Source organism: Mizuhopecten yessoensis, unplaced genomic scaffold (genome assembly GCF_002113885.1).
Source record: "Mizuhopecten yessoensis strain PY_sf001 unplaced genomic scaffold, ASM211388v2 scaffold9421, whole genome shotgun sequence".
NCBI lineage: Eukaryota > Metazoa > Mollusca > Bivalvia > Pectinida > Pectinidae > Mizuhopecten > Mizuhopecten yessoensis.
Genome location: NW_018408039.1, coordinates 98,083 through 123,819, shown reverse-complemented (window position 1 = coordinate 123,819; position 25,737 = coordinate 98,083). Strand labels below are relative to the sequence as shown.

General features: G+C 35.3%; 1 protein-coding gene across 1 annotated transcript in view; it reads left to right on the top strand.

Moving 5' to 3' along the window:
* LOC110458061 (corticotropin-releasing factor receptor 1-like) overlaps nt 1–25,737 on the top strand; it is a gene marked incomplete at its 5' end in the record, with an annotated part of 139,928 nt that overhangs the window by 87,855 nt on the left and 26,336 nt on the right. Inside the window, one exon of the mRNA XM_021509610.1 lies at nt 17,707–17,823. Within this exon, the coding sequence (XP_021365285.1) occupies nt 17,707–17,823 (117 nt within the window). The remainder of the gene's footprint in view (nt 1–17,706; nt 17,824–25,737) is intronic.

The following is a 25,737-nucleotide window of genomic DNA, read 5'->3' as shown; positions in this document are numbered from 1 at the left end:
GAGAATACATAATTGTTAACAAAACCATAATCATAACTCAAAATTAATATTGCCGAGGCAAAATATGAACAAAGGAATGACTTTCAAGGAGACATTTCAATAACAGGACGAATAAGACGAAGAGGGGAACACAAATTATGCTTCATTGACCACAAGCGCTCTGTAAATCTAGGTCATATGTAATGTCACAATTTCTAATCACACAAGAAGAAAATACATTTTCCAATAAGTAAACAGTTTGTAGACAGTTTGCATACTTATAAATAACGATATTGTTAGTATCCTTGTCAGCTGGTTGAACGAAATGCACGTTTCTGTCATGATTGATTGCTTTTTGGTGATGTAAAACGTTGTATTTGACATTAATTTTTTTCCGCGCCTAGATAAATGAATTTTGCCAGATAATATATATTTATCACAATCCGAATTGGTAATTTCACGCATTTTGATTCTTCATAGTCCCTGTCCTAATCAAAATCTGCATTTAGAAACTGTCCATGTAGAAAGGTCTTCTATCCTTGAAGATTTAATCAATTTGTGATTTTAGAGTTTATTTTATATCTAAAAGTGAAGCGGTTTACGTTGGAATTTTCCTATATATATATGTATTCCTTCAACCTAGTTAAGTGTGGAATGCTAGACCAAACGATCTTAACACGAATCTCATGTTATCATTCTAAAATCATAATCCCATCTTATATTTTGTCGTCAGCTTTATGTCGTAGAAATTTTCCATTACCGTAGCTTGCTAGGGGTAAAAGGGGACACGAAACGACTGATTCAAAATCAAATGTGCCATTCTCCTGCTATCAATGTATTCTTACATTGATGCAATGCCGACGATTGAAGTGGTGTTCACTTACTGAAATTCTATTCGTCTTCGCGAATATTTATTTTTCAAAATGGTGGACCAAGAAGACATTTTGCGACAATGAATTTGTTTGACAGTGCAAAACGAAGATTAACATATACAATATTTAATGCATATGCGAATTTGCGATATATGATTTTTATGGGATTCCTTTCAAAATTATACGACGAAATTGATTTCATTTTATACAAGCTATCGAAAGTGATCACAAATACGATTTATATACTCGGATACTAAGTGTAATTTATATTAACCTTACTGACCTATAACTACCCAATCAAATATAATGCCAGCGCTGGCCACTGACAATTCCCGTTGAAGTCATTTAAAACATTCATGCTATTCGGATGTTCTTACTTAAAGGGAGACCGATTACGGGAGACATGTGATATTTCTTTGTGGTTTAAAATCTTTATTAACATCCGTACGCTTTGAAGATTCTGATACCGCTTTTAATGTCACCTAGTGTGCGGTCTGACAATAATACCGGAAGGGTTAATAGACCACTATTAATTACAGAGTTCTACAAATCTCGTCAGGTTTTAATGAGAATATCTTATCTATCGCATAATGATTATTTACCGGGTGATCTTTTACATCCATAAGAAATTCATTCCGTGATTTGCAGTATGCCGTTCGGAAGACAATGACTCAACACCGGCCATCAAAGTCGAGACATGGAAATCATACATGTTCTCGATCAAAGAGCAGTTGTTCTCAATATTGAATCGTTTCTTATTTTATTACAACTATGGTCAGGAGAATTGATCCGTTATACAATAGAGCAATGCCCAACCGGAGCAATTCCCTCTATCTACAGGAAACGCCCTAAAAATGATATAAACAGAGATTTTGTGAAACATGAAACTATCCATGTCTTTGTTTCCACGTTGTCGCACGAGGTCGCAATTGCAGACATAATAGGTGTCTGGATACATGGTTATTACAAAAAGTTGCATATCTGCAGGAGAGGCCATGCTTTGGTTTGGAGTAACTACCGTGGTGATTACTTAACAGTATTGATCTGTAAAGCTACTACACACTTGCATGAGCAATGTGTCCGACAGATTTTTCGATAACAAAGTTATTGTAACTCCTACCATATCACCATTCATTGTGTTGAGTGCGTCCCGCACCCTCGAAATGTTTTTGGTTACGCTTACTTACGAATCAATTATGGGTGTCTAGGTGTCCCATATTAAATGTATGACCACAACAAACATGTACCGATAATTAAGCCACTGGAAATCTGCTTGTTCCAATATCAAACTTCTTTTAAGACAGCAAATCTTCTTTTTTTTTTTAACTGTTTTAAAGTTTCATTTTAACCATGAAATGTCCTAATCCTTTACCTTAATTAGTGGTTTGAATAACACCTTTTAACGTGTACAGTATTTATAAACAATTGCATGTATAAATACATTTTTTCTACTTCGCGGACGTGAAAATAATATTTCTGAAATGCAATAATGACAATAAAAAGGACTTACACCTCAGGTTGAATCTGATACTGGATATTTCATTCTCACATCTAATCCACAACGGACAACGTACTCTAAGCTTAGCCTTATTTGCCATATATTTCAGGGGAGGGAAATATGCAACAAAAAGATCTTTAGTCTTATGAAAAGGGAAAAATAATGAGATAACCGCGTTTGTTTTCACATTTTTGATATTTGTTTGGGATTTCAAGTGCATTCATCTTCTTCACCTCAAGGAGCTAATCTAATGCTACATTGTACATGTGCGTGTTGAAATCTGTTGAAAATGGAATCCATGCTTTGTCAATTCCTATAATTACATACTAGGGAATTCTGTTTTTTAAATGAGCTACATGTATATTGCAGCTTGTCACGAAATCATTGGCAACACTTAACGTCACAGTATCAGTGCACTAGAGCAGTCATACAAGAACCCGTATGTAGCGATTGCAATTTGATGCTCAAAGTTAACATATCTCAATATACGATGATATCCAATTACACAGATTAGCATGAACCTCTGACAGTATAATCATCAGAAATATAACAAAGAATAGTGTTATCATAGCGTCAGTTATAATCGCAAAGAAAAGTTCCAGTTTAGAGCTGTCGTAGAATATGCACTCGCATAAATAGAAAGTGCAGCAGGATTTTTTTTTTCCATTTCCGGTGGTTTTAAAAGGCATTTCTAAATCCTGACAACAGCAGGGGTAAAGTGTTAGAATGGTAGTTTAGAGGTCCCTAGTTAGTTTGATTCCGACATCCAAGATTTGTTCTCTCTCTAAAGAAAAAATCAAATTTTGAACGACTTCACTAAGTGCATGGAAAGTTGTGATTTACATAACAAAGTTCAGTGGAAAGTGCTCTTGACCAATATTATTTGATAGTGACAATAGCACATTAGTTTTAGTACTCTACCTAAGTTTCAAAGGTTATTAAAGACGGTGGACCAAACGTCTTTTGTATCTTTTCAAAGTTAACTTATCAATTTGAAATAAATTCGGTAACCAATCTGAACGAGTCTAAGAAGCTTTTTTATTCCATATTTTCAACTGCAATTCGTGACCTGTGACATTTGCAGCTCACAGCAACACCATTTATTTAGTTTGGCCAATAAAGTACCAAAAACAACATTTGTTTTGAACACATTTCATTTCATGATTTATCCTTTTTTAATGTTTTGAAATACAAACAAGGATAACACTGGTTTCGAAAAGACGGCTGTAAGGAACGTATTCTGAGTAATAAAACACGTCCAAGGTAAAAGCGTCCAATGAAAGCTTTATGTAATATAACTTATAACACTACACAAACCACCAGATTTGTATGTACATGTTGATGCAACTGGCATACACGTTTCCTTTCCTTAATAGATATGGTTTAATTCCTCAGGGTTTTATCTGAAAGAGAAAAACAGTATCCTTGCTCTTTATCATCCCTTTCTAGTCCTTACTCATATCGTGTTAAGCTAGATGTTTACTAGATGCATTCAAAGTGCCTGTCATTGGTGGAGTGGACTTCACAAATATTTTGGTCACATGACACATGACATAATGTCGCTGTCTGAACTCACCTTTCAACAATGAATCCCACAGACATCTTCTAGTGTTGTGACATTTATGACAGAAGGAACTACTCTGATCTCATCACGATTCAACAAATTCTTAATTCCACCCACATCCTGTTATTCGCATATAACACGTATTTCTATATTGTTCAAGTAGTACGCATGGAAGAAACCACATCTGCTCTCAAATGATGACAAGAGACCCTACCGACAAATATGAACCGTAATCAACCTACTTAACCACTTCAGTAGGCCTGCCATGGCGTTTCAGACCCTTCATGTAGACTCAACCATTGTCCGTTAATTTTGGCCAATGTCTAACATCCCAATAACGTTTTTTTTTTTGTTCATTTGTTAAAATTGCGTTGAGAGACTTAACAGGCTCCTCATATATAAACGTGTTATATTGGCTGAAATTAGTATTGGCATGGTCAGTCAATTAATTGACCATACCATGTCCCAAATGACCATTGTTATTGTCTTCTTATTGTTTGTTCTAGATTTGGTCATGTGTGCTAAATTGCGGTCAGATTCGTATCGCCAACAATGTGTGTAAAAATGGACAAATGCATACTGTCATTTAATACATAATGAGAAATGTTTTAGACCAAGGCGCTTTTTGTATACTACACGTAGTTTCAATACCATGATATATCACGAAATCGATTTATAGAATTGCAAAAATAAATGTGTTGGTTTACACGAGATGCATTTCATGGTAGACCTAATATATAATTACAATCTTGTAGAGCGCGTCATAAATGAAGATGACGATCGACACATTAAAGGTGACTCAAAAGGAACCCCTGTCTTCCTGTGTCACATGTAGTACCGGGAATACTTACCCTTTTTAATGTGTTCTTGGCTTCTGTTGAGATCTTCTCAAATATATTTTATCATAATTAATCCATACCTAACCCTTTTTAATATGGCAACAGAATATTATATAGAGTTGTCTAATCCTTCTTTTACCATCGTTACATTGTTAGGAAAATATATTTAGTTGAACATATTTCTAAATAGTGTATAGCTTGAATCCTGTCGTTTCTGACACTGTGTCGGACACAACATCTTGGAAAAATAGGATAGGATAGTAAAATAGTAAAACAGCGTGTTCTCACATTTCTCTGTGTTTACGGTAGAGGTGTCCAGGGTAAGAAAGGGGTAAGAAATTTCTATGTTATACCCATTGTCACGTGACGTAACATCACAATGGCTCAACATTGATATGGATTTGGAAATTCCACCCTCGGGGTTTTCAAATTTAGCAAAATAGGTTTTTTCTAATATCTTCAAAATATGAACAAAGAGGCACCAGCTGAGTCATCTGTATGGCCCGATGCAGATCTAACGGGAGTAATAATAATAATTATAATAATTCGAGGTTCTGATATACCGCGTTATCACAACCTAGTTCGTAAATCGTCTCAAAGCGGTTCACACGTTATTATCCGTGGTTATATGGCCTTTACAACCAACCAATACCTTTCTCAACTCCCTTTTCGGCGCTAACAGATAGCATTCAACAATTCTAGCACGGCCAAACTACATATACTCATTTACAGGTGAGTAGACTGGAACAAGCGGAGTAAAGTATTTTTCTCAAAGATACAACACAGTGCCGTGCCGTGACTTGAACACGCAACCCTTCGGTCACGAGCCCGGCGTCCTACCACTAGACTACCGTGCCTCCGTCGGAGTGGAGGCTAGATATACACCATATCGTCCCGGATCGAGAAAAAAATGACATACAATTTTGTCGCATCGTTGTACAGGTTAACAATACAAATCACTCACTCAGTCATAGATTGACAAAGGTACCAGTCGGCCTTGAAACGCTGCGACACAATTAAGACGTACATGTTTTGTATATAAAGTTAAATTGTGATATATCGTATAATATACGTGTATGTGACAGGTCAGCAAAACACGAGGATCACAATGAAATACGTCAGCGCAGCGTCAAGGTAATCTCAATTACATGACAGTGAGACGTCACATTAAGAAGTACTACAAAGCGAATTCGATAGCAAACTCAAACTTAAGCTAGGAAATGTACCAAAGATAAACTATTGTAATAACAGCACAACTAAAAACTGATTCCCTCTCAACAAAAATAGAATTCCCATTACCTTCATACCAACAATAATAAAAGGTAAGCTTATCCAGAAATAGCATGTGAACCGCTTTGTATTTGACTCTTTTGGTTGCTCATAAGGCGTTCCGTTGTATAGTGATTAGAATGCGTGACAAAGGATGGTTACAATTATGTGTTTCTACGTCTGTTCATTTATCGGACAAGATTGATTTTTGGTCAGCAGTTAGGTTTTGACGGGTTTACGTTTAAATGCACGCTTTACTGTTTTCTCGAATCATGCATTGCACTGGAGAAGGATTAGTTCAAATGAGACGTCTTCTCTCCTAAATGTAAAGCTGCAAGGAACACGATTGACTTTACGTCCAACTGTTTTATTTTTAAATAGGATATATGTTGCTTTCGGTATGTTGTTTTTCTTGCTGGTAAGCTGTGTCATTCAAGTCACGTAGCTTCAATTAGGATTGTTACAAAAGGAAGGATGTTAAAATTAACCACAATTATGTTATAAATCTTTTAGTAATACACGGTGACATTATAATCCGGAAATTGATATCTTTCTTCATCAATTATTGCTTACTAATGAAGCTGGATATCAAAAACCAAAATGCCAGAGTTGATGTTTCCCAAGGTAATGACTTAATGAAGATAAGCCTTTTTTTTAATTAGTAAAAGGCCATTGAATGCCTATACCTGTGTATCAGAATATATGAACTCTAATCCCGGCGTATCGAATGCCTCGTTCTTCTCTCAAATCTGCTATGAAAGATAATCTTCGTAACGTCCTAAACAGCTCTACATGGCCATATTGAGGCACGGTAGTCTAGTGGTTGGACGCCGGGCTCGTGACCGAAGGGTTGCGGGGTTCGCGCCACGGCACGGCAATGTGTTGTATCCTTGAGCAAGATACTTTATTCCGCTTGTTCCAGTCTACTCAGCTGTAAATGAGTACGCGGTTGGGCAGTACTAGAATTGTTGAATGCTAGCTGTTAGCGCCGAAATGGCAGCTCCGGCTGTATACTCCCCAGGGAGTTGAGAAATGTACTGGCCAGTTGCAAAGGCCCTATAACCACGGATACTAATTTGTGAACCGCTTTGAGACGACCTACGAACTAGGTTGTGATAAAGCGGTATATAAGAACCTCCAATTATTATTTATTATTATATTCTCTGTAGCTGTATTTCTACATTGGCTTAAGAACACTTTAGACATAGATTTGTATTCGTTTTCATTTTAATACCAAGTGAATTCTAAATGAACAAAAAGCCATGTTTTATACAGTAAAATGTTTACTTTGAGTTGCTTTGTTCGTCGACTTATAAAGTGATTTAAAAGAGTTTTTCTTAACTTCCTAATTATAATGTTGATTTTGCGCATGTAAGATGTCAACTCTTGCTGCAGTTATATAACCGAGTCTGTCAAAAAAGTTGTTGTGCAAACAACAAAGAATTATGTAACAAAAAATAATAAATTTCATCTTTGTTTACGAACATATGTAATGACTACAGTTATTCGGTTCAAATATGTCATCTAGAGATAACAAGATACATATGGTAAACAAACATGGTAAACGCATCGAAACTACATTCTGAAGATATCAACAGTTCATTTATTTAAAAGTTTCAGAAAACAGATCAAGAAATATACAGGTTGGCGGCTGTCGTTGAGCATCGGGAAGATTGAATTGTTTCGATCATAAATATCAAAGGAAAATACTCATTCTTATGGTATTTTCATAAAGAATAAATCCCATTTGGGGATCATATATCCATCGGCATAGCACCCAGTTTTATTTTAATTTATGACTCCGACGGGACTAGTTCTGTGTCCAAGGCAATGACATTAGAAAATGTGTTTTAATATTATGGATAATGCATATCAAATCATCACTGATGATATTTCCTAAATACATTCAATGTTTATCTTATAATATTTTACAACTGCGGTCAGGTGGTAAATAACGACTTTCATTATCACAGGTAAGCTTTTGATAGGAAGAAGCCAATCTATCCTCGTTTGCTTTTCAAAGTCAACGTACAATCGTGTTGTCATTATTATACAAATAAAACATTTTCACAGCCATCATCAACAGGTTTCAAAACAAACAAAAAACATATTTAACAAATAAAATCGTTACATAGTTCATTTTTATTATACCTTAAATCAGCAATACGTCATTTAGTATTCATCCCAAATATACAATGCTATTCAAGCATCACAGCTTAGGTATAATGAAACAGATTGAGATTGAAAACTTGAATACTATTTTAACACCCTTATAACACTTAAGTCTCAATGTTAAAGATCTTATTCGCAGAACACCAACCATATCTGCCTTTCAAATGATAATAATATTACTATAAAATGTCCCACGTGATCTGTGACGTCACTAATCTCTAACCGTCGGTATGATCTGATATTACAAAAAGCCATAGCATAGGCTACAATCTTCAACAAAAATACGATCGAACTTTACACGATAAGAACTTTTCTAGAATCCAAATGTGTTATCATTTCTTGTCCCACTGTTAAGTATGTTGCAAACGCAGCATCAAAAAAGCTATATAATTTTCTCCTGTGGTTGCATATTACATGACAACACAAACCACTCTTTTACATCTATGGTAGCCTGTAACACACGGCTTTTGTCCATATGACTTTTCGAGGAAGCACCTCAATATCAGCGTTCCAGTATTTGTGTTAAATGACAATATCTTTGCACCCCTCTTCTTATAAGATTAAATCAGGCGGCTTATATCTAGCCCAAAAGGGGCATATATGTTGCCATAATTATGCAATAAAATGTGTTTTATTATTGTTTTGCGTTTAGAAAGTTTTTGCTATCCCCATTCGAACGCATTTTCTGTCATTTTAATGGCGTCTCTCCTGATGATCATTGGTAAATTAGATATATGTGAATTAACGAAGGCAGACACAAACAGACATATGTTTCGGGAAGTGGTTGTTGACAAGTCAGCAAAACACGAGGATCACAATGAAATACGTCAGCGCAGCGTCAAGGTAATCCCAATTACATGACAGCGAGACGTCACATAAAGAAGTACTATAAAGCGAATGTATAGGCTGTCACTGGCTAATCCCTTAACAACCAATCTATAATATTCAGTAAAATAAACACATGTCAAGCATTGTAATGTATGCGCACTATTTAATGTGAATTAACGAAGTCAGACACGAACAGATATATGTTTTGGGAAGGGGTTGTTGATAGTTGAAACTTCGCTGTCACTGGCTACTCCCAATTTATAATATGCAGTAAAATAAAAACATGACAACCATTGTAAAGTACGCGCACTATTAATATATTGATTTGATAATGTTTGGGGTTTTAGCGTCCTTACAACAGCTAAGGTCGTATGAAAACAGGTACCTAGGGAGACAACACAAAATAAAAATAAAAAAATAAAAACAGATCGATCCCAAATGTTGCAATGGTGGAAGTAAATCAATTTTGGTTTCGTCTATGTCCCCCAAGTAGAAGACACAGGAGAAATCCCCACACCAAGATTATCATGGGAAATTCACAGTAGTCGCCAAGTACGATAACATATTTATCAATTCGAACCTGCACAGCCTGTAAGATTGCTTTGCATGTATTTCAACCATCTGTCTTTTAGTCTCTCTTCTGTCGTTACAGTGCATACGCATGTGGATGTTACTATCAACACTAGGGTTTTGGTATCATGTCAAATTACAGTGTGAATTACACAATTTCCCTGTGCACTCATCCATGCCTCATCCTCTCACTAAGAATCTGCCGACTCGGAAAGGTCATCTACATGTTAGTCGCCCCATACGGAAGTACAGTTCTCTCCCGAACCTGCAAGGTCTGCATAATTGCATGCACTTCAACCATCCATGTTGTCTTACTAATGTAGGTAACGTGAATAAGCATGTGAATGCTTGAATCAACGCTAGGTTTGTAGTATTATACCAAATCACAGTACAAATTACATTTTTTTTGTGTGAAGTGATCCATACGTCATTCCTCCAAACTAAAGATTCTGCTGAGAGTGGTCATCTACATGTTAATTACAACTATTCATAGATCGTGTGTCCGGTAAATCCTGCGGATCTTTATGTCAATAGTCATTTCCATTTTCAGACTTTCAGGCGGAATAGGGCTATATCAGAATGATTTCCCCTTCATTGCCACAATGACAGTGCTGTCATGCATTTGCAATTTTAACGTTCACATTCACATGCTTATTCACTTTATCTACTGTAGTAAGACTAGTTGGATGGTTGAAGTGCATGCACTGCAATTTTGCAGACCTTTGCAAGTTCGGGAAATAATTGTTCTTCTGTATTTGGCGAGTTATATCTAGATGACGGTTTCGAGTCGGCGGAATCCTTAGTGAGAGAATAAGACAGAGATCAGTGCACTGGAAATTATGTAACTCACACGATACTTTAACACGATTGAAAAAAAACCTTGGGTGTTCTTCAACCTATGAGGAAACATATCAAAAGTGTAAAAAATGTGCTGAACCTTAACGTTAAAATATATATTTGGCTACTACAGCAATATATTTCTAAACATTTAATGATTCATAAACAGAGATATTTAGGCTTTGATTGTAACAAACGATTGGTGAATTCATGACTGCCAACGCTCTTTCCCTTTTTCTATTATTTTACATATACACATTAAACAAAAAACTGCGGTGATTTTACCAATGGTTGGCACGAAATAACCAATACCAATACCATTATGGAAATACCAGATGCAAGCTGTCCTTGTCGCGAGGGATCGAGCCCGAGCCTACTAGCTCACCAGCAATCATGCTGTTAATCGAGCGCTTAGCCTCCTAGACTGATAACAGTTTATATTTTAATGATTTCTAATTCAATATCAATATCATATTGTGAAGTTTTTTAATATCAATATTGTATTCCAACGCTAAAATGAAATATATATAACCAGTTCCAGTAATCTTGTACCATTGGATTCTTTTTAATTGTGGTCATTCAAAACAAGAAATATAATGATGGGTTTTTTTCGGTATTAAAAACATTCAGTGTCAAGTTGTCAAAGTCTGAATGTCTGAACGATAACTTAACGCAGATGTTTATTTGAGTTTATTTTCAAAAATTGTTAAATATAAAAATAGTATTGTCTAGAGATTATCAATGATATTCTAATAACAAAATATCACATAAATATTTGAAAAATAACAAAATAACCAGGATTACTTTTAGGGATATACGATATATACTGAAAAACAGTGTGCCCTTTGCATAAACGCTCGGGGCGGTTTATGCACAAGAGTGATCAGTTGTTCTACATCCGGTGGATCCAAAATGGCGGTTTCCAGTCCGTGCAAGCAGTGCACAATTATAACGATATCTTCAGACTTCGAGCCATATTGAGACTGAAGACCTTTAGATTTCAAAAATAAACGTGACCTAAGCGCTGAGCAAATTATTAGCTTACAGGATTTTGACCGTGTCAAAACGCAATAAGTTCGGTTCATTATATCATCTTGTTCGCATGCGATATCCGGTTGATGAAATGCAACAAGATATGCTTTTCAATGGGGCTTGAAATTACGGAAATACCGCGGAAATGCAACCAAAAATAGCGTTTAGGCATTCACTATTTCAGATTTTTTATATCATTATCGCTTCTTGATTTTTTTAGTTTCAGCTATTACTACTTGTATTTGATTTTTAACAGCAATTATGAGTACATTATATTTTTAATAGCTGTTATAACTTTTTGATTTTTAATAGCAAGTGTACCTGTTTGGTTTTAAAAAGTAATTAGAAGTTTGTTTTTTTTTTTAGCAAATAAAGCTACTTTTTAAAATCAATTATAATATTTTCTTTTTGTTATAAAATATTTTGAAAGTAGGTCATCAAAGTGAATGTTGTCATGTTTCCTGTAATGTATCGATTTACATGCAAAGGATATATCGTGTCATTCTCATCCTTCAGAACCAAATATACTACAAGCAATATATATAATTTTTGATGTTTAGCAAATAATGAAATGTATCCCTATTCAAACTATAAAATGCTGATGCATATTTATCTTAATGCAGTTTTCCTTAAAGACCACATCTATAAAAAAAAATGTCATCAAAAGTGCATCCTCGATACTCCAGTGTTTACGTTCACTTTCGATTTATGCACTCCTGAATTTTTTTTAAAGCTAAATCGAAGGCTCAGTGTGGGTTAAACTAGATTGATCCTTTGATACATCACAAAAAATGTGTCGGTCGCGTAACTGTAAAGTTGACCGGTTTTGAAGTCGGGTGTCGTTCCGCTGTAATCGTCATAGGACAGGTATCAGCCTTAACGATTGGTCAGGATTTCTTACATGAAACCAATCAAATAAATAGTCGCGTGCCTTCAATTTGCAATGACATATTCCAGGGGTGCAGAGAGCGAAAGTGAGCGTAACCCATGGAGTATCGAGGATGTCAAAGGTGTTACACACAAATGAACCATTGCACATTTCATAGTTAACGATATTTAGAGAAACAAATACCTATCTTTGGATACGAAATATTATCAGTCATCAGATATTTCTTGTTCCGAATTCTCAACTTTTAACAATAAAATATCTCGGTTTTTCGTTTATATGGGGTGCTTAATTGGTTCTTCTAATTTTATAAGTCGTATTTGATTCTGTATTTACATTCTTGTCCCTTTATATAGATCTCTGGGATGATTGTCAAATGTTGACGAATACACCACCTACAAAACAAGGATTCGAAAAATGCGGATCAAACGAAACTTTGATTGCAATCATGGCCTTATTGAAAAAGATAATCGTGTTAGATGTGCAATATGAATAAAAACACTTTTTTATATATTTTATATATGTTCATACTTGTTACTGTTGGTTTCGTTGTCACCTCCATTGCCATATCTTTGACAACATGACGTTTTCCTCCATAGATGTCACCGAAAAAATAGATGATGATAACTTTTTACATAATGATTGAAATGGTCTTCGTGAATATTTTTCGTATTTTTCCCGCGGTAGATATGTTTTTAAAAACCTGGATATACTCTGGGTATTCTCATATTTTTTCGTTAATTTTTTTTTTGTAGTTCTGAAATTCAAGCCTTGCTGAGTTGTAAATATTAATAACATTTTAAAACCAGAAAGCAATAGTTGATCCATGGACATTTAAAACTAACTAACGGCCCTTGACTATAACGGTAAGGCCATAACTGTAATGTGGTAATTTATTTCTCCCTTACAAAACAACCAAATGGGAAAATTCAATGTCTTTTGCAAACGAACATTTATAGATTTATGCAATATTTAATGCATTAACTTATCAAATAAAACTGCAAACGATGTTATTAATCGTTTACATTAACAAATCATCTGTAGTGAGCATCACCAGGTTTAATCGTGTTAATACTGATTAGTGCTTTCATCACAAAAGTTTTGTTCATTATCATTCACATTGACGCACGTATTTAATTCAAAACAGTAAAATATACTTAACATGATAATGCCCTTTGTAAATGCTGAAAATATTTTACCAACAAATTCCATATCTTCATATGAATTGATCCAGGGTCTCTGTAGCTGTGTATAGGTGATTGGGTCAGCTCAAAATATTATGTGGTTGCTATGGATACTCACGCCATTCGATGTGCATAAATATAGTCGATTTCCAAATGCTAAAAGGTTGAGTGGTCGCTTTCAACGAAATGCTATTTGGTGTACAATAGAACAGATCGATTTTATAAAACTCCTTTTGTAAATTATATCGCTAAAAGAATTAAAGACCAACAAGTATTTGGAAAGCGTTTCAACTAATTTGGAAATGAATTCAAGCAGATGGCACCTTTTCGTGATATTAAACCATAATTATTCATCAATGTATTTGCATCACAAACTTGCTAACTACTGTACCAAACTGTGGAATATGCTTGCAAACGCACCGGTTCGAGGAAGAACAGAACATGCTGCGTATTATCATAAGAGGCGTCTGAAATGGGTCTATTGGAATGGAGGGTTCCAGGGTTTTTCTCCTTGTCTTATGCATGAAGGATATTGAGGAATACAAGCCCGAATTGGAGCACCTTGGACCTCTATTCTTTATCTTTTATCTTACATACCCCACCCGTCTTTCATTTCGGCGATGTTTCTTAACGGCAACAGTCGTCAAAAGACTTCGGTTGTTCCTAGGTTAGAAGCATCTGAACGGAAAAGACCAGACTATGTTTTTCGCACTTTTAAGAGATCTAAGTCAATTGCTTGTTATTTTTAAGAAATTTACCAAAATTTATTACAATATTACATATAATATATAATTTTACAATAACATAATTTTACAATAACATAATTTTACAATAGCCTGCAAATGTTTTATCATGGCGGTACACACAAATGATCGATGCAAAAGAGAGAGGCCTCCCGAAAGGGAATAGTTCCATAATGGTGTAGTTAAACGACGAAAAAAGACGTTTAATATGCTTTTTGGTAGAATGATATTCCACGACTCTTGACAAATGTTTTTCATAGTTGCCACAATCGAAATTTGAAAATAAGATAACTCGAGTTAAGAAAAATGTAAACAATCATCACTCAATATTGAATACATATATATATATAGCAGCTACTATGTAAATATATTCTTTGTCCTATAAAGAAAATACATTATACAACCTATAAAAGGAAATTAATGACATACCTGCACACATGTGATGATATTTAATTCATTTGCTTGATGGAAAACGATCAATCCCATATTGCAAACATAGGTATATACATGTATATACAACAAGAATTTGCTTTTGATAATATGACACTACGTTATGACATCTTTAAAAGTTTTGTTTTAATTTTCAGTCAATACTATTCATTATATGTGTTGGCAAACCTGAAACGTAAATATAAGGAATGAACGTTTATCAGATCATAGTGTTTCGTTAAAATATCGTCGGATTTTCACTGTAACCAAAGGCTCAAATCCCATACAACTCAAATCTCTCAAACGTTTACAGCACCAGTGATATATGTTAATCACATGAAATACCCGTTCTAAATTACTCAACGCTACACGTAAAAAAGAAAACAAGATTAGAAAGTTATGAGTGCGGCTCTAGGTAATAATCCTGTTTTACTGCGCGAGTGTATGTGTCGATTGAGTCATTTTCTGGTTTCGTAGATTTGGGGTTCCCTAGACACGCCGTCCCTTTACCCGTTTTCTGCTATGTCTCCTTTTAATGATATTGTTGTATTAATGAGCCGGTAAGACGTCAATTATATTTATTTTAAAAGCATTAATAATGCTAAACCGTGTTTAGCCTACTATGCAATCCTATCTCCTTCATCATTTTATAATTGTTTCTATAAAATCACGTAACTCTTTGACCGTTTTTATAATGTTTGATCTATCACCACTTAAACTCCCCAAAGTGATTGTTTCTGACATTGAAGTGTATCTGGATTTCAACATTTAGATAATTACAAACTATGTTGATATTTATTGCACATTTGTTGAAATGCTATCGTGGTGTGTTATTTGTTTTTAAAGTTATTGCCAAGAAATCACATAATATTTCAATCCTTTTATGACAGGTCCTTTCTCGATGGTTTGTGTATGACACATTACGTTTTGATATGTTTTACTACGATCAGTCTAAAGTACTCTCGATATTAAAAGAGCACATGTTTTTCCATGTTACTTTTCGTAAAGGGATATCTAGAACATATACGCTTTTTTATTTTACAATTATTATTAAACCAGTTATTTCAACCTATATTAATCACCCTTGTTGGTGGGGTGTCTTAATGTGGGAATGAACTGGAGTATCCAGGTACAGATCAAGTGGTCCTAATATCTAGAACCTGTATTGGGCCTTGGGTAAAAAACTACTTAGTAAAGCAAACGTGCCATGTTTTTCTGGCATTATTGTTAAATATCCTTACTCTAATTGGGGAAAAGAAGGACATATATCATTCATGTTTAATCAATTTTTATGCCATGTAAATATGTATATAATTTTTAAATATTTAAAATTACCCGAAAATAAAAATGTACGATCGTATTAATGTATGGGTCAGTGTGTGGTTCCAGTAGAGTTTTGGTTACAGATATGTTTTAGTATCCTGTGCTGGAGGGCATATCGAATAAACCAAAAGTGGTCGTTTGAACCAATAATAATGTAATTTTTATATCTGGAGACTTAAGGAATTGAAAAAAACAATTAAGGTAGCAAATGTTCGAATATTTGTGCACAACATGTATATTAACGAATAATGATTCTAACAATTCGAAGAAAAAATGTTATTTCCATCTAAACAAGTACCAAATTCGAAACATATCATCTTATGCCATGACACCACATAAGAGAATACTTACTTAAAACTACAAATATTGTGCTTATCATGTGAATTCTAAGTTATTCCATTGTTAATTAAGATCGAATACATTGGTTCTACACCCAAATATAAAAAATGGCAATTACACCAAATGCAGCGTTCATTTCTTCGAACTCAATAAAATTGGAATAATCCACCGAAGACAAATTTCATCTTCTCTTTTAAATATCTAATAATTGATCGAGATATTCTATATTGTTAAATATAGTGCTTAAATAAAATCTTTACCTATTTTACAACAATAGCGAAGCAAGCTATATCAGCTAACATAAACTCTTCTGTCGGCCCGGATGGAAGAGTGCAGATGGTTTCAATGTAGGGGAAACCAGAGTACCCATTTTAACGTCCCACTGTAGAGCTTAAAATAAAACAACAATCTTGACAAGGTTCATTAATCACAAATAAAATGAAAACGAAAATAAATTTCCGTCTATGGTATTCTGTATAAGACGAAACGTTCGTGGGTACTTTCTTTCGTGGTTTGAAGCTATTTAGATCGTTTTGTGGTACAAACTTTCGTGGATATCCTATATTAACAAATAGTAGACACGTATATAATTCATATTCGTTTTACTTATTTTCATGGTTCAATAACCACCACGAAAACCATTAATGTTAATACACAACGAAGAGTTTATGTCATACGGTAACCAAGATCTGTTGCGAATATTTCCGTGAAAGGGACATTTTTCTCAAACTGACATGGAATCTTTACCGCAAACTTTCGTGGATATCCTATATTAACAAACAGTAGACACTTACCATTCATCTTCGTTTTACTTAATTTCATGGTTCAATAGCAACCACGAAAACCATGAATGTTTATACACAACGAAGAATTTATGTCATACAGTAACCAAGATCTGTTGCAAATATTTCCGTGAAAGGGACATTTTTCTCAGACTGACATGGAATCTTTACCACAAACTTTCGTGGATATTCTATATTAAAAAATAGTAGACACGTATATCATTCATATTCGTTTTACTTATTTTCATGGTTCAATAGCAACCACGAAAACCATGAATGTTTATACACAACGAAGAGTTTATGTCATACAGTAACCAAGATCTGTTGTAAATATTTCCGTGAAAAGGACATTTTCTCGGACTGACGTGGAATCTTAACGACGATACTTTGACTCCGAACAATGTTGGTGATGGCACCAAGTAAATGACGTCATCAAGTTGTCCTATTTGCGACGTCACAATCTAAAATAATGTGCGTTAGGGATTATGACACTGATAACAGTGTAGTTATATAATAAAAGTCTGCGTGTTAATGTCATTTCCCCGTTTCCTTTGTTACAGATGCCGGACGAATCTATTGTGATATGCAGTGGGATGGATTGTCGTGCTGGCCGGCTACCCCTGGTGGTCAGTACTCCATAATAGACTGTCCCATCATGGATCGTATCGACATAACAAGTAAGTACACATATAATAACACTTGAATTCAATCTGTTTTAGCTTGTATTTATATCCGCGAGTGTTCTATCAAAATAAATGCAGGCGATCATTTCAGGTCGCAAAGGGAAAAACGACTGGAGTATGTTTCTTGTGTAATTTTTTATACGAACACATTCTGAATTGAAATCATCTTTACAGCACTAATATCTCGTGGAAAGCTGTAAATAACAGTAAATAGCCTCAATGAGAAAGTAATCTTTGCGAATAAGAATTGAAAGATTTATATAAAAAAAACAGGGAGTACTTTTACCACACAAATACAGTGGTTCCTTGAAATTTCGGGCATGTATAAGTAACATTTTAAAATGAACCTTATAAGTGCTGCATAAATGTATTAACATAAAGGTTTTATAACCTGAAACGCAAAGCGGATAAACTACTGATTAATAATGATGACGACGGAAGATCGACATTTTTTGTAAAGATCAGAATAAATGCTCAACAAATTGAAACTCTTGACTTTAAATGCTGGAATTTATTCTTGATGATATTGCCATTTGATTGGCACCTGACCTTAGGTCCCGACTAGTTTTGAATAAGCCAAACATGAGCTTTGAATCAGTATACAGCATACAATAAGCATAAGCATGGGTTTATTTAATTTCTGAAATCCTTGAAGATAAGCTGTTGCAAAAACAAATAAAAAAAAACTCAGATTTCGAGTTTCTATTTTAGCCAATGCTATCTGTTAATGTACAGTTGTATGCTATCTATGTTCTATATGTTATTTACAAGACAGACTCTTTACCATTAATACATTATGATAACGTTAAGTTAGTTCTGGTTCGTTTAGACTTACCGATTCATTATTCCATCAAACTGATAGAGGTATATATGTGAACTATTAATTATCTGATGAAGTCACACCTATTAACCATCGTCCTTTGCTGTAGAGTAACCCAATTATTGTTTGGTCCAATTCATATTTAGTGCGTTTCGATATACATATATGAACATTTTGTTATGTGTCGGATTTTCCAGTACAAATTTCATTTTCAGTGAAACGCATAAAGATAAGCAATCCTTGTAAACGCACCGTCATCACGTCTGAATTGATTCATTTTATTGAGTGGTGATCATTAGAATTGGAGGGTGAGGAACTACCAGCGGGGTGTCATATACGCGACTCTGCCGAAACCGTTGTCTATTGTAGACCTTAGCTGTTAATATAACGTTAAACAAAATTAAACCAAACCAAACCAATGTATCATTAGAAGTGAAATACTATTTAAAAATGAATTATCGATTTACCCCCAAAATATATCGGTGGAAGAATCGTTGTTCCAGATTATTTCTCAATTCAGAAAAAAAAGAATACTACCTGAGAAAATGTTACTTATTACACTGTACTACCCCTGTATCCAACGCTGAGTAAATAACACCCGGGCGCTGTGCAGGTAGATATAGATCACAGTAAGGTCGATTATAGTACATGTGCAACCACTGGACCAGTTAATCGTTTTCGGATTGTCCTTGTTGTAGCCACTGTTAAGTTTAGTCCAATATCAGAAGATAGTGAAAGATGAACGTAACACACATATGCAGTGAGTAGTATAAAGTATAAGACCACCAGTGGATCGTAGAAGCAGTCTTGCGTGATCACTCTCAGGTCTAAATCATAAGTAGCAGGGAGTGTCAGACCACCAGTGCAAAGTACCAGCAGTCTGACGTCATTACTCTCAGGACTTAAATATACAAGTGGTAGATAGTTTAAGACCACCATAAGAACGAAGTGTCAGTCTGACGTAATCACTCTCACGTCTAAATCATAAGAAGTAGCGAGAGTCACACCACCAATTGAACGTGGTAACAGTATGACGTCATCACTCTCAGGTGTAAATCATAAGTAGTAACGAGGGTGAGACCACAAGTTCAACGTAGTAGCAGTCTGACGTTATCACTCTCAGGTCTAGATCAAAATGGCAGGTAGAGTCAGACCACCAGTGCAACGTACTAGCAGTATGACGTCATCACTCTCAGGTATAGGTCATAAGTACACTAGAAGCATGTCAGACCACCAGTTGCACGTAGTTGTAGTCTGACGTCATCACTCTCAGGTCTAAATCATAAGAAGCAGCGAGGGTCAGACCACCAATTGAATGTGGTAACAGTATGACGTCATCACTCTCAGGTGTAAATCATAAGTAGTAGCGAGGGTGAGACCACAAGTTCAACGTAGTAGCAGTCTGTCGTCATCACTCTCAGGTCTAGATCAAAAGTAACAGGTAGAGTCAGACCACCAGTGTAACGTACAAGCAGTCTGACGTCATAACTCTCAGGTCTAGATCAAAAGTAACAGGTAGAGTCAGACCACCTGTGCAACGTACTAGTAGTCTGACGTCATCACTCTCAGGTCTAGATCAAAAGTAACAGGTAGAGTCAGACCACCAGTGTAACGTACTAGCAGTCTGACGTCATAACTCTCAGGTCTAGATCAAAAGTAACAGGTAGAGTCAGACCACCAGTGTAACGTACAAGCAGTCTGACGTCATAACTCTCAGGTCTAGATCAAAAGTAACAGGTAGAGTCAGACCACCTGTGCAACGTACTAGTAGTCTGACGTCATCACTCTCAGGTCTAGATCAAAAGTAACAGGTAGAGTCAGACCACCAGTGTAACGTACTAGCAGTCTGACGTCATAACTCTCAGGTCTAGATCAAAAGTAACAGGTAGAGTCAGACCACCAGTGTAACGTACAAGCAGTCTGACGTCATAACTCTCAGGTCTAGATCAAAAGTAACAGGTAGAGTCAGACCACCAGTGCAACGTACTAGTAGTCTGACGTCATAACTCTCAGGTCTAGATCAAAAGTAACAGGTAGAGTCAGACCACCAGTGTAACGTACTAGCAGTCTGACGTCATAACTCTCAGGTCTAGATCAAAAGTAACAGGTAGAGTCAGACCACCAGTGTAACGTACTAGCAGTCTGACGTCATAACTCTCAGGTCTAGATCAAAAGTAACAGGTAGAGTCAGACCACCAGTGTAACGTACAAGCAGTCTGACGTCATAACTCTCAGGTCTAGATCAAAAGTAACAGGTAGAGTCAGACCACCAGTGTAACGTACTAGCAGTCTGACGTCATAACTCTCAGGTCTAGATCAAAAGTAACAGGTAGAGTCAGACCACCAGTGTAACGTACAAGCAGTCTGACGTCATCACTCTCAGGTCTAGATCAAAAGTAGTAGCGAGGGTCAGACCACAAGTTCAACGTAGTAGCAGTCTGACGTCATCACTCTCAGGTCTAGATCAAAAGTAGCAGGTTGAGTCAGACCACCAGTGCAACGTACTAGCAGTCTGACGTCATCACTCTCAGATCTAGATCAAAAGTAGTAGCGAGGGTCAGACCACCAGTGCAACGTACTAGCAGTTTGACGTCACCACTCTCAGGTCTAGATCATAAGTAGTAAAAAGTGTGAGACCACCAGTTGAACGTAGTAGTAGTCTGACGTCATCACTCTCATGTCTAAATCATAAGTAGAAGAAAGTGTGAGATCACCAGTGGAACGTTGAAGCATTTAGTTTAGTGAATGTCTGCCTGTTCCGGTCATAGCTTTATCAACTGTGTCCTATGGTATGATTCCACTGATGGAACGTAGTTTAAGTTAGCCTATCGTAACCACTATCTAGTCTGCATCAGTGCCAATATGACTGCTTGGTGCTCTCAGACATAAGCAATGTGTATGTTGACAGAATGATTCAGCAGGATATAAATTTTGTAAGCGATTTTTTGCCAATCAAAATTCTAGAAATAGATACATAGTTGTGAAATCGGAATTAAAGTCAGGTTTCTTCAAATATCTAGCCTAAATCAATAGGAACCTATCGGAAATAAAAGCACAATAAATTCGTACAGTAGATAGAATCGTGAGTTAATGCAGCTGTAAGTGTTGTAATTATAGAAGTTATTTCATACTAGTTATAGCATATAGTGTAAGTATGTATCATATGTCGCGTAACTCGCGAAATCAAGTTTTAGTGAAACAAAATACTAATTGATTTTCAATTAACGTAGCGTTGCAGAGTTCCGCACTGGCTCTGGAATTCATTGGTTGTGTCTTGTAAGGTCAGTGTCGGCTATGTATCAATGGGATTGACTTATAAGCTTAGCGTTAGCTTTGCATTGGTAGTTCAGACTTGGCTAGGCATATTGGGTACAGCGCATTGGCAAAGAGTTGAAAGTCAACCTTTGTCTTGGTAGCCATTGTCAATGCAACCTTGAGAGTGAATATTGATTTCCGAATTGCTTATCATTTGGGAGTTAAGTGTAAGCTTCTCGTTGAAAATCCAGCATTGATCTTAGCTTGAGAACTTGATGATTGCTGTGTCTTGTTAAGTCAGCACGAACTGTAGATGGATAGCGCAGCGCATTCACTGTGACTTCGTTCAGCTTTCGTTGCCACTTACAAGTTCAGAATTGACAATAACTTAAAATATACAGAATGTATTGTGACTTGTTAGTTCATCATTGACTGTGACTCGTATATCAATCATTGGCTGTGACTTGTAAGTCCAGCATTGAATGTGACTTGTTAGTTCAACAGTAATTAAAGTACGAAGTTCGGCATTAAATGTTACTTGGTAGTGCAACATTGATTATATCTTGTAAGATCACCAGTAATTGTGGTGTGCAAGTTCGGCATTTGATGTGACTTGTTAGTGCACATTGATTATATCTTGTAAGGTCAGCAGTAATTATAGTGTGCAAGTTCAGCATTTAATGTGACTTGTTAGTTCAACAGTAATTAAAGTACGAAGTTCGGCATTAAAGATTACTTTGTAATGCAACATTGATTATATCTTGTAAGGTCAGCAGTAATTATAATGTGCAAGTTCGGCATTTAATGTGACTTCTTAGTGCACATTGATTGTATCATGTAAGGTCAGCAGTAATTATAGTGTGCAAGATCGGCATTTAATGTGACTTGTTAGTGCACATTGATTATATCTTGTAAGGTCAGCAGCAATGCTAGTGTGCAAGTTCGGCATTTAATGTGACTTGTTAGTGCACATTGATTATATATCTTGTAAGGTCAGCAGTAATTATAGTGTGCAAGTTCAGCATTTAATGTTTTACAATTATGGACTTCAGGTGAGGTCTATCCCTGATTTACGAACCTGGTCTGAACAATATTCACAGAGGCTGAAGGCCGAGGTGAATATTGTTCAGACCAGGTCCGTAAATCAGGGATAGACCGAAACTGAAGTCCACAATTGTTTTATCATATGACATTTTACAATAAGATTAATATTTTTTCATGTTCATAACACATGGATGGCATGGAGCATTTTGGAATCACAGAGTGAAGGACTTCAAATACAAAATAACATACACAAAAATTGAATTTCAGATTCAATTCATGTGATATTTAATTTCAAATAAATATTATTTGAACAATTATTTGAACTGTAGTTGAATTCAGTAGTGTGAATGGTAACAGATTTAAAGACTGTCTGGGAAATTACCTCGGCCTATTTTAGTAGCGGTCTGTAACACTTTTCTATATATAGGTCGAGGTTTGTAACACTTTTCTATTTATAGAACGAAGTCTGTAACATATTTACAGACTCGTCACGTGACGTCGCTCCTCCAATCAGGGCTGGGAATTAGCACCAGTAATATAATAAGACTCGTTAGTGCACATTTGTTATATCTTGTAAGGTCAGCAGTAATTATAGTGTGCAAGTTCGGCATTTAATGTGACTTGTTAGTGCACATTCATTATATCTTGTAAGTTCAGCAGTAATTATATTTTTTTTAAGTTTAGTATCAAATGTTACTTGTTAGTGCACATTGATTATATCTTGTAAGGTCAGCAGTAATTATAGTGTACACGTTCGGCATTTAATGTGACTTGTTAGTGCACATTCATTATATCTTGTAAGTTCAGCAGTAATTATATTTTTTTTAAGTTTAGTATCAAATGTTACTTGTTAGTGCACATTGATTATATCTTGTAAGTTCAGCAATAATCCAATTTTTTTTAAGATGAGTATTAAATGTTACTTGTTAGTGCACATTGATTATATCTTGTAAGTTCAGCAATAATCATATTTTTTTAAGTTCAGTTTTAAATGTGACTTATTAGTTCAGTATTAAATGTGACTTGTTAGTTCAGTATTAAATGTGACTTGTTAGTTCGGTATTAAATGTGACTTGTTAGTTCAGTTTTAAATGTTACTTTTAGTTCAGTATTAAATGTGACTTGTTAGTTCAGTATTAAATGTGATTTGTTAGTTCAGTATTAAATATGACTTATAAGTTCAGTATTAAATGTGACTTGTTAGTTCAGTATTAAATGTGACTTGTTAGTGCACCATTGACCTTGTCTTCTAAATTAAGCATTGACTCTTACTTAAAGATTCCTGTATTAGCTATGAATTAAAAGCTCAACGATGGTTGTATGAAAACGTTCGTAAAAGTGATGTGTTCGTTTATGTTTTGAGAATGACTACTGGATAATCTTTTGTTGTAACTCTCATTACAATATCTGTCCGACATATCTGTTGTTACCGTTGTTACATACCACTGGCGGCAAACAAATGCGCGAAACAAGACTTTCTTGTTGATGCTGGTCTCTTTTACCGCATTAATAATCAGTAGTGAAAGTAAAAGGTTATTCTCGTTTCCTTTTTCTGTCATTCATCAAGTCATAACTCGTAAATGGATATAAATGTACGCAAAACCATGCACATTCTCGAGGCATACAACAAAGATGTGCAAAATCGTTGTCAATACCATTTCAGTCAATGTTTATGTAAACCAAAACAAAACTCTGCCTCATCGCGATAACGCATTTAATTGACCATTTCAAAAGCTCGTGTTTTTCCGATAGTTGGCACTCTTTCGAAGAAATTCCATTTAGGCATTGGACTTGTATCAGCAGGCATTCATAAGCAATATGAATGACATCTGGAAATGACAAATACGATAAAGAGCGTAGGCCGTCCAATTGAATTTGTCACTTGCAGTTGGCCTTTATGATGAGTATCAATGAGGACTGACCGTTATTTCTTGCTGAAATTAGATTTTATTTGTTTATAGAGATTCAACATAGAATAAGGTTAGGTTTATACATCATGTACGTATTTTTTTTAATTATTTAATAATTACTGCTTTCTTTCAACGAGGTTTGTGGTTGGGTATTCAGCGTTATATTAATGACGTCAAAATAGTAATGTATAATTAGCACTGACATTCATAGCCAATAGGAATGCGATTTGAATTAAGCACAAAATGTTCAACTTCAGTAAATACTGTAACAGAATTTTACGCGGTTTGGGTTGACTTAGCATCAAATTTGATCTGGCGATTCTGAAGATATTAAAACGATTCGTATTACTAGTACAATCTTGGAAGAAGTAATTTTGGAAAACTGAAAAGGTTTAACTTTTGTTTCGCCACGTTTTCAAGTTAACACAGGGTAGCCATTCTTTTTATTTCATCTCCCCCGTGTTGCGTCGGAGTTTTTGAAATCGTTTGTATTAATACAACTTGTACAATGCATATAACAATACCCAATTAACTGTGAATCAGTTATTTTTGTGAATACTTGTTCGCATGAACATGCTTCCAAATTAGACTTATTGGCGAGAATATGAGTGTGCTTAGTAATCTGCAATATATGTACCTTATTTCCATAACTTTCTTAAAATAGATATTCCAGAGAAGATTAGACATAAAAAGCACGTAATGTTTCGTCTAAAATTTCATATCAAAATTAATAACGAGCAAACAAAAACGATGAACCAGCAGTCATATTTCTCGTAAATCACTTCGTATGCAATATGAAGCTATACGTTTCCAATATCGTCAGTTGTTGTAAGATACTCCTGGTTATCCAGATCAATTAATATCCTTCTTTGTATCTAT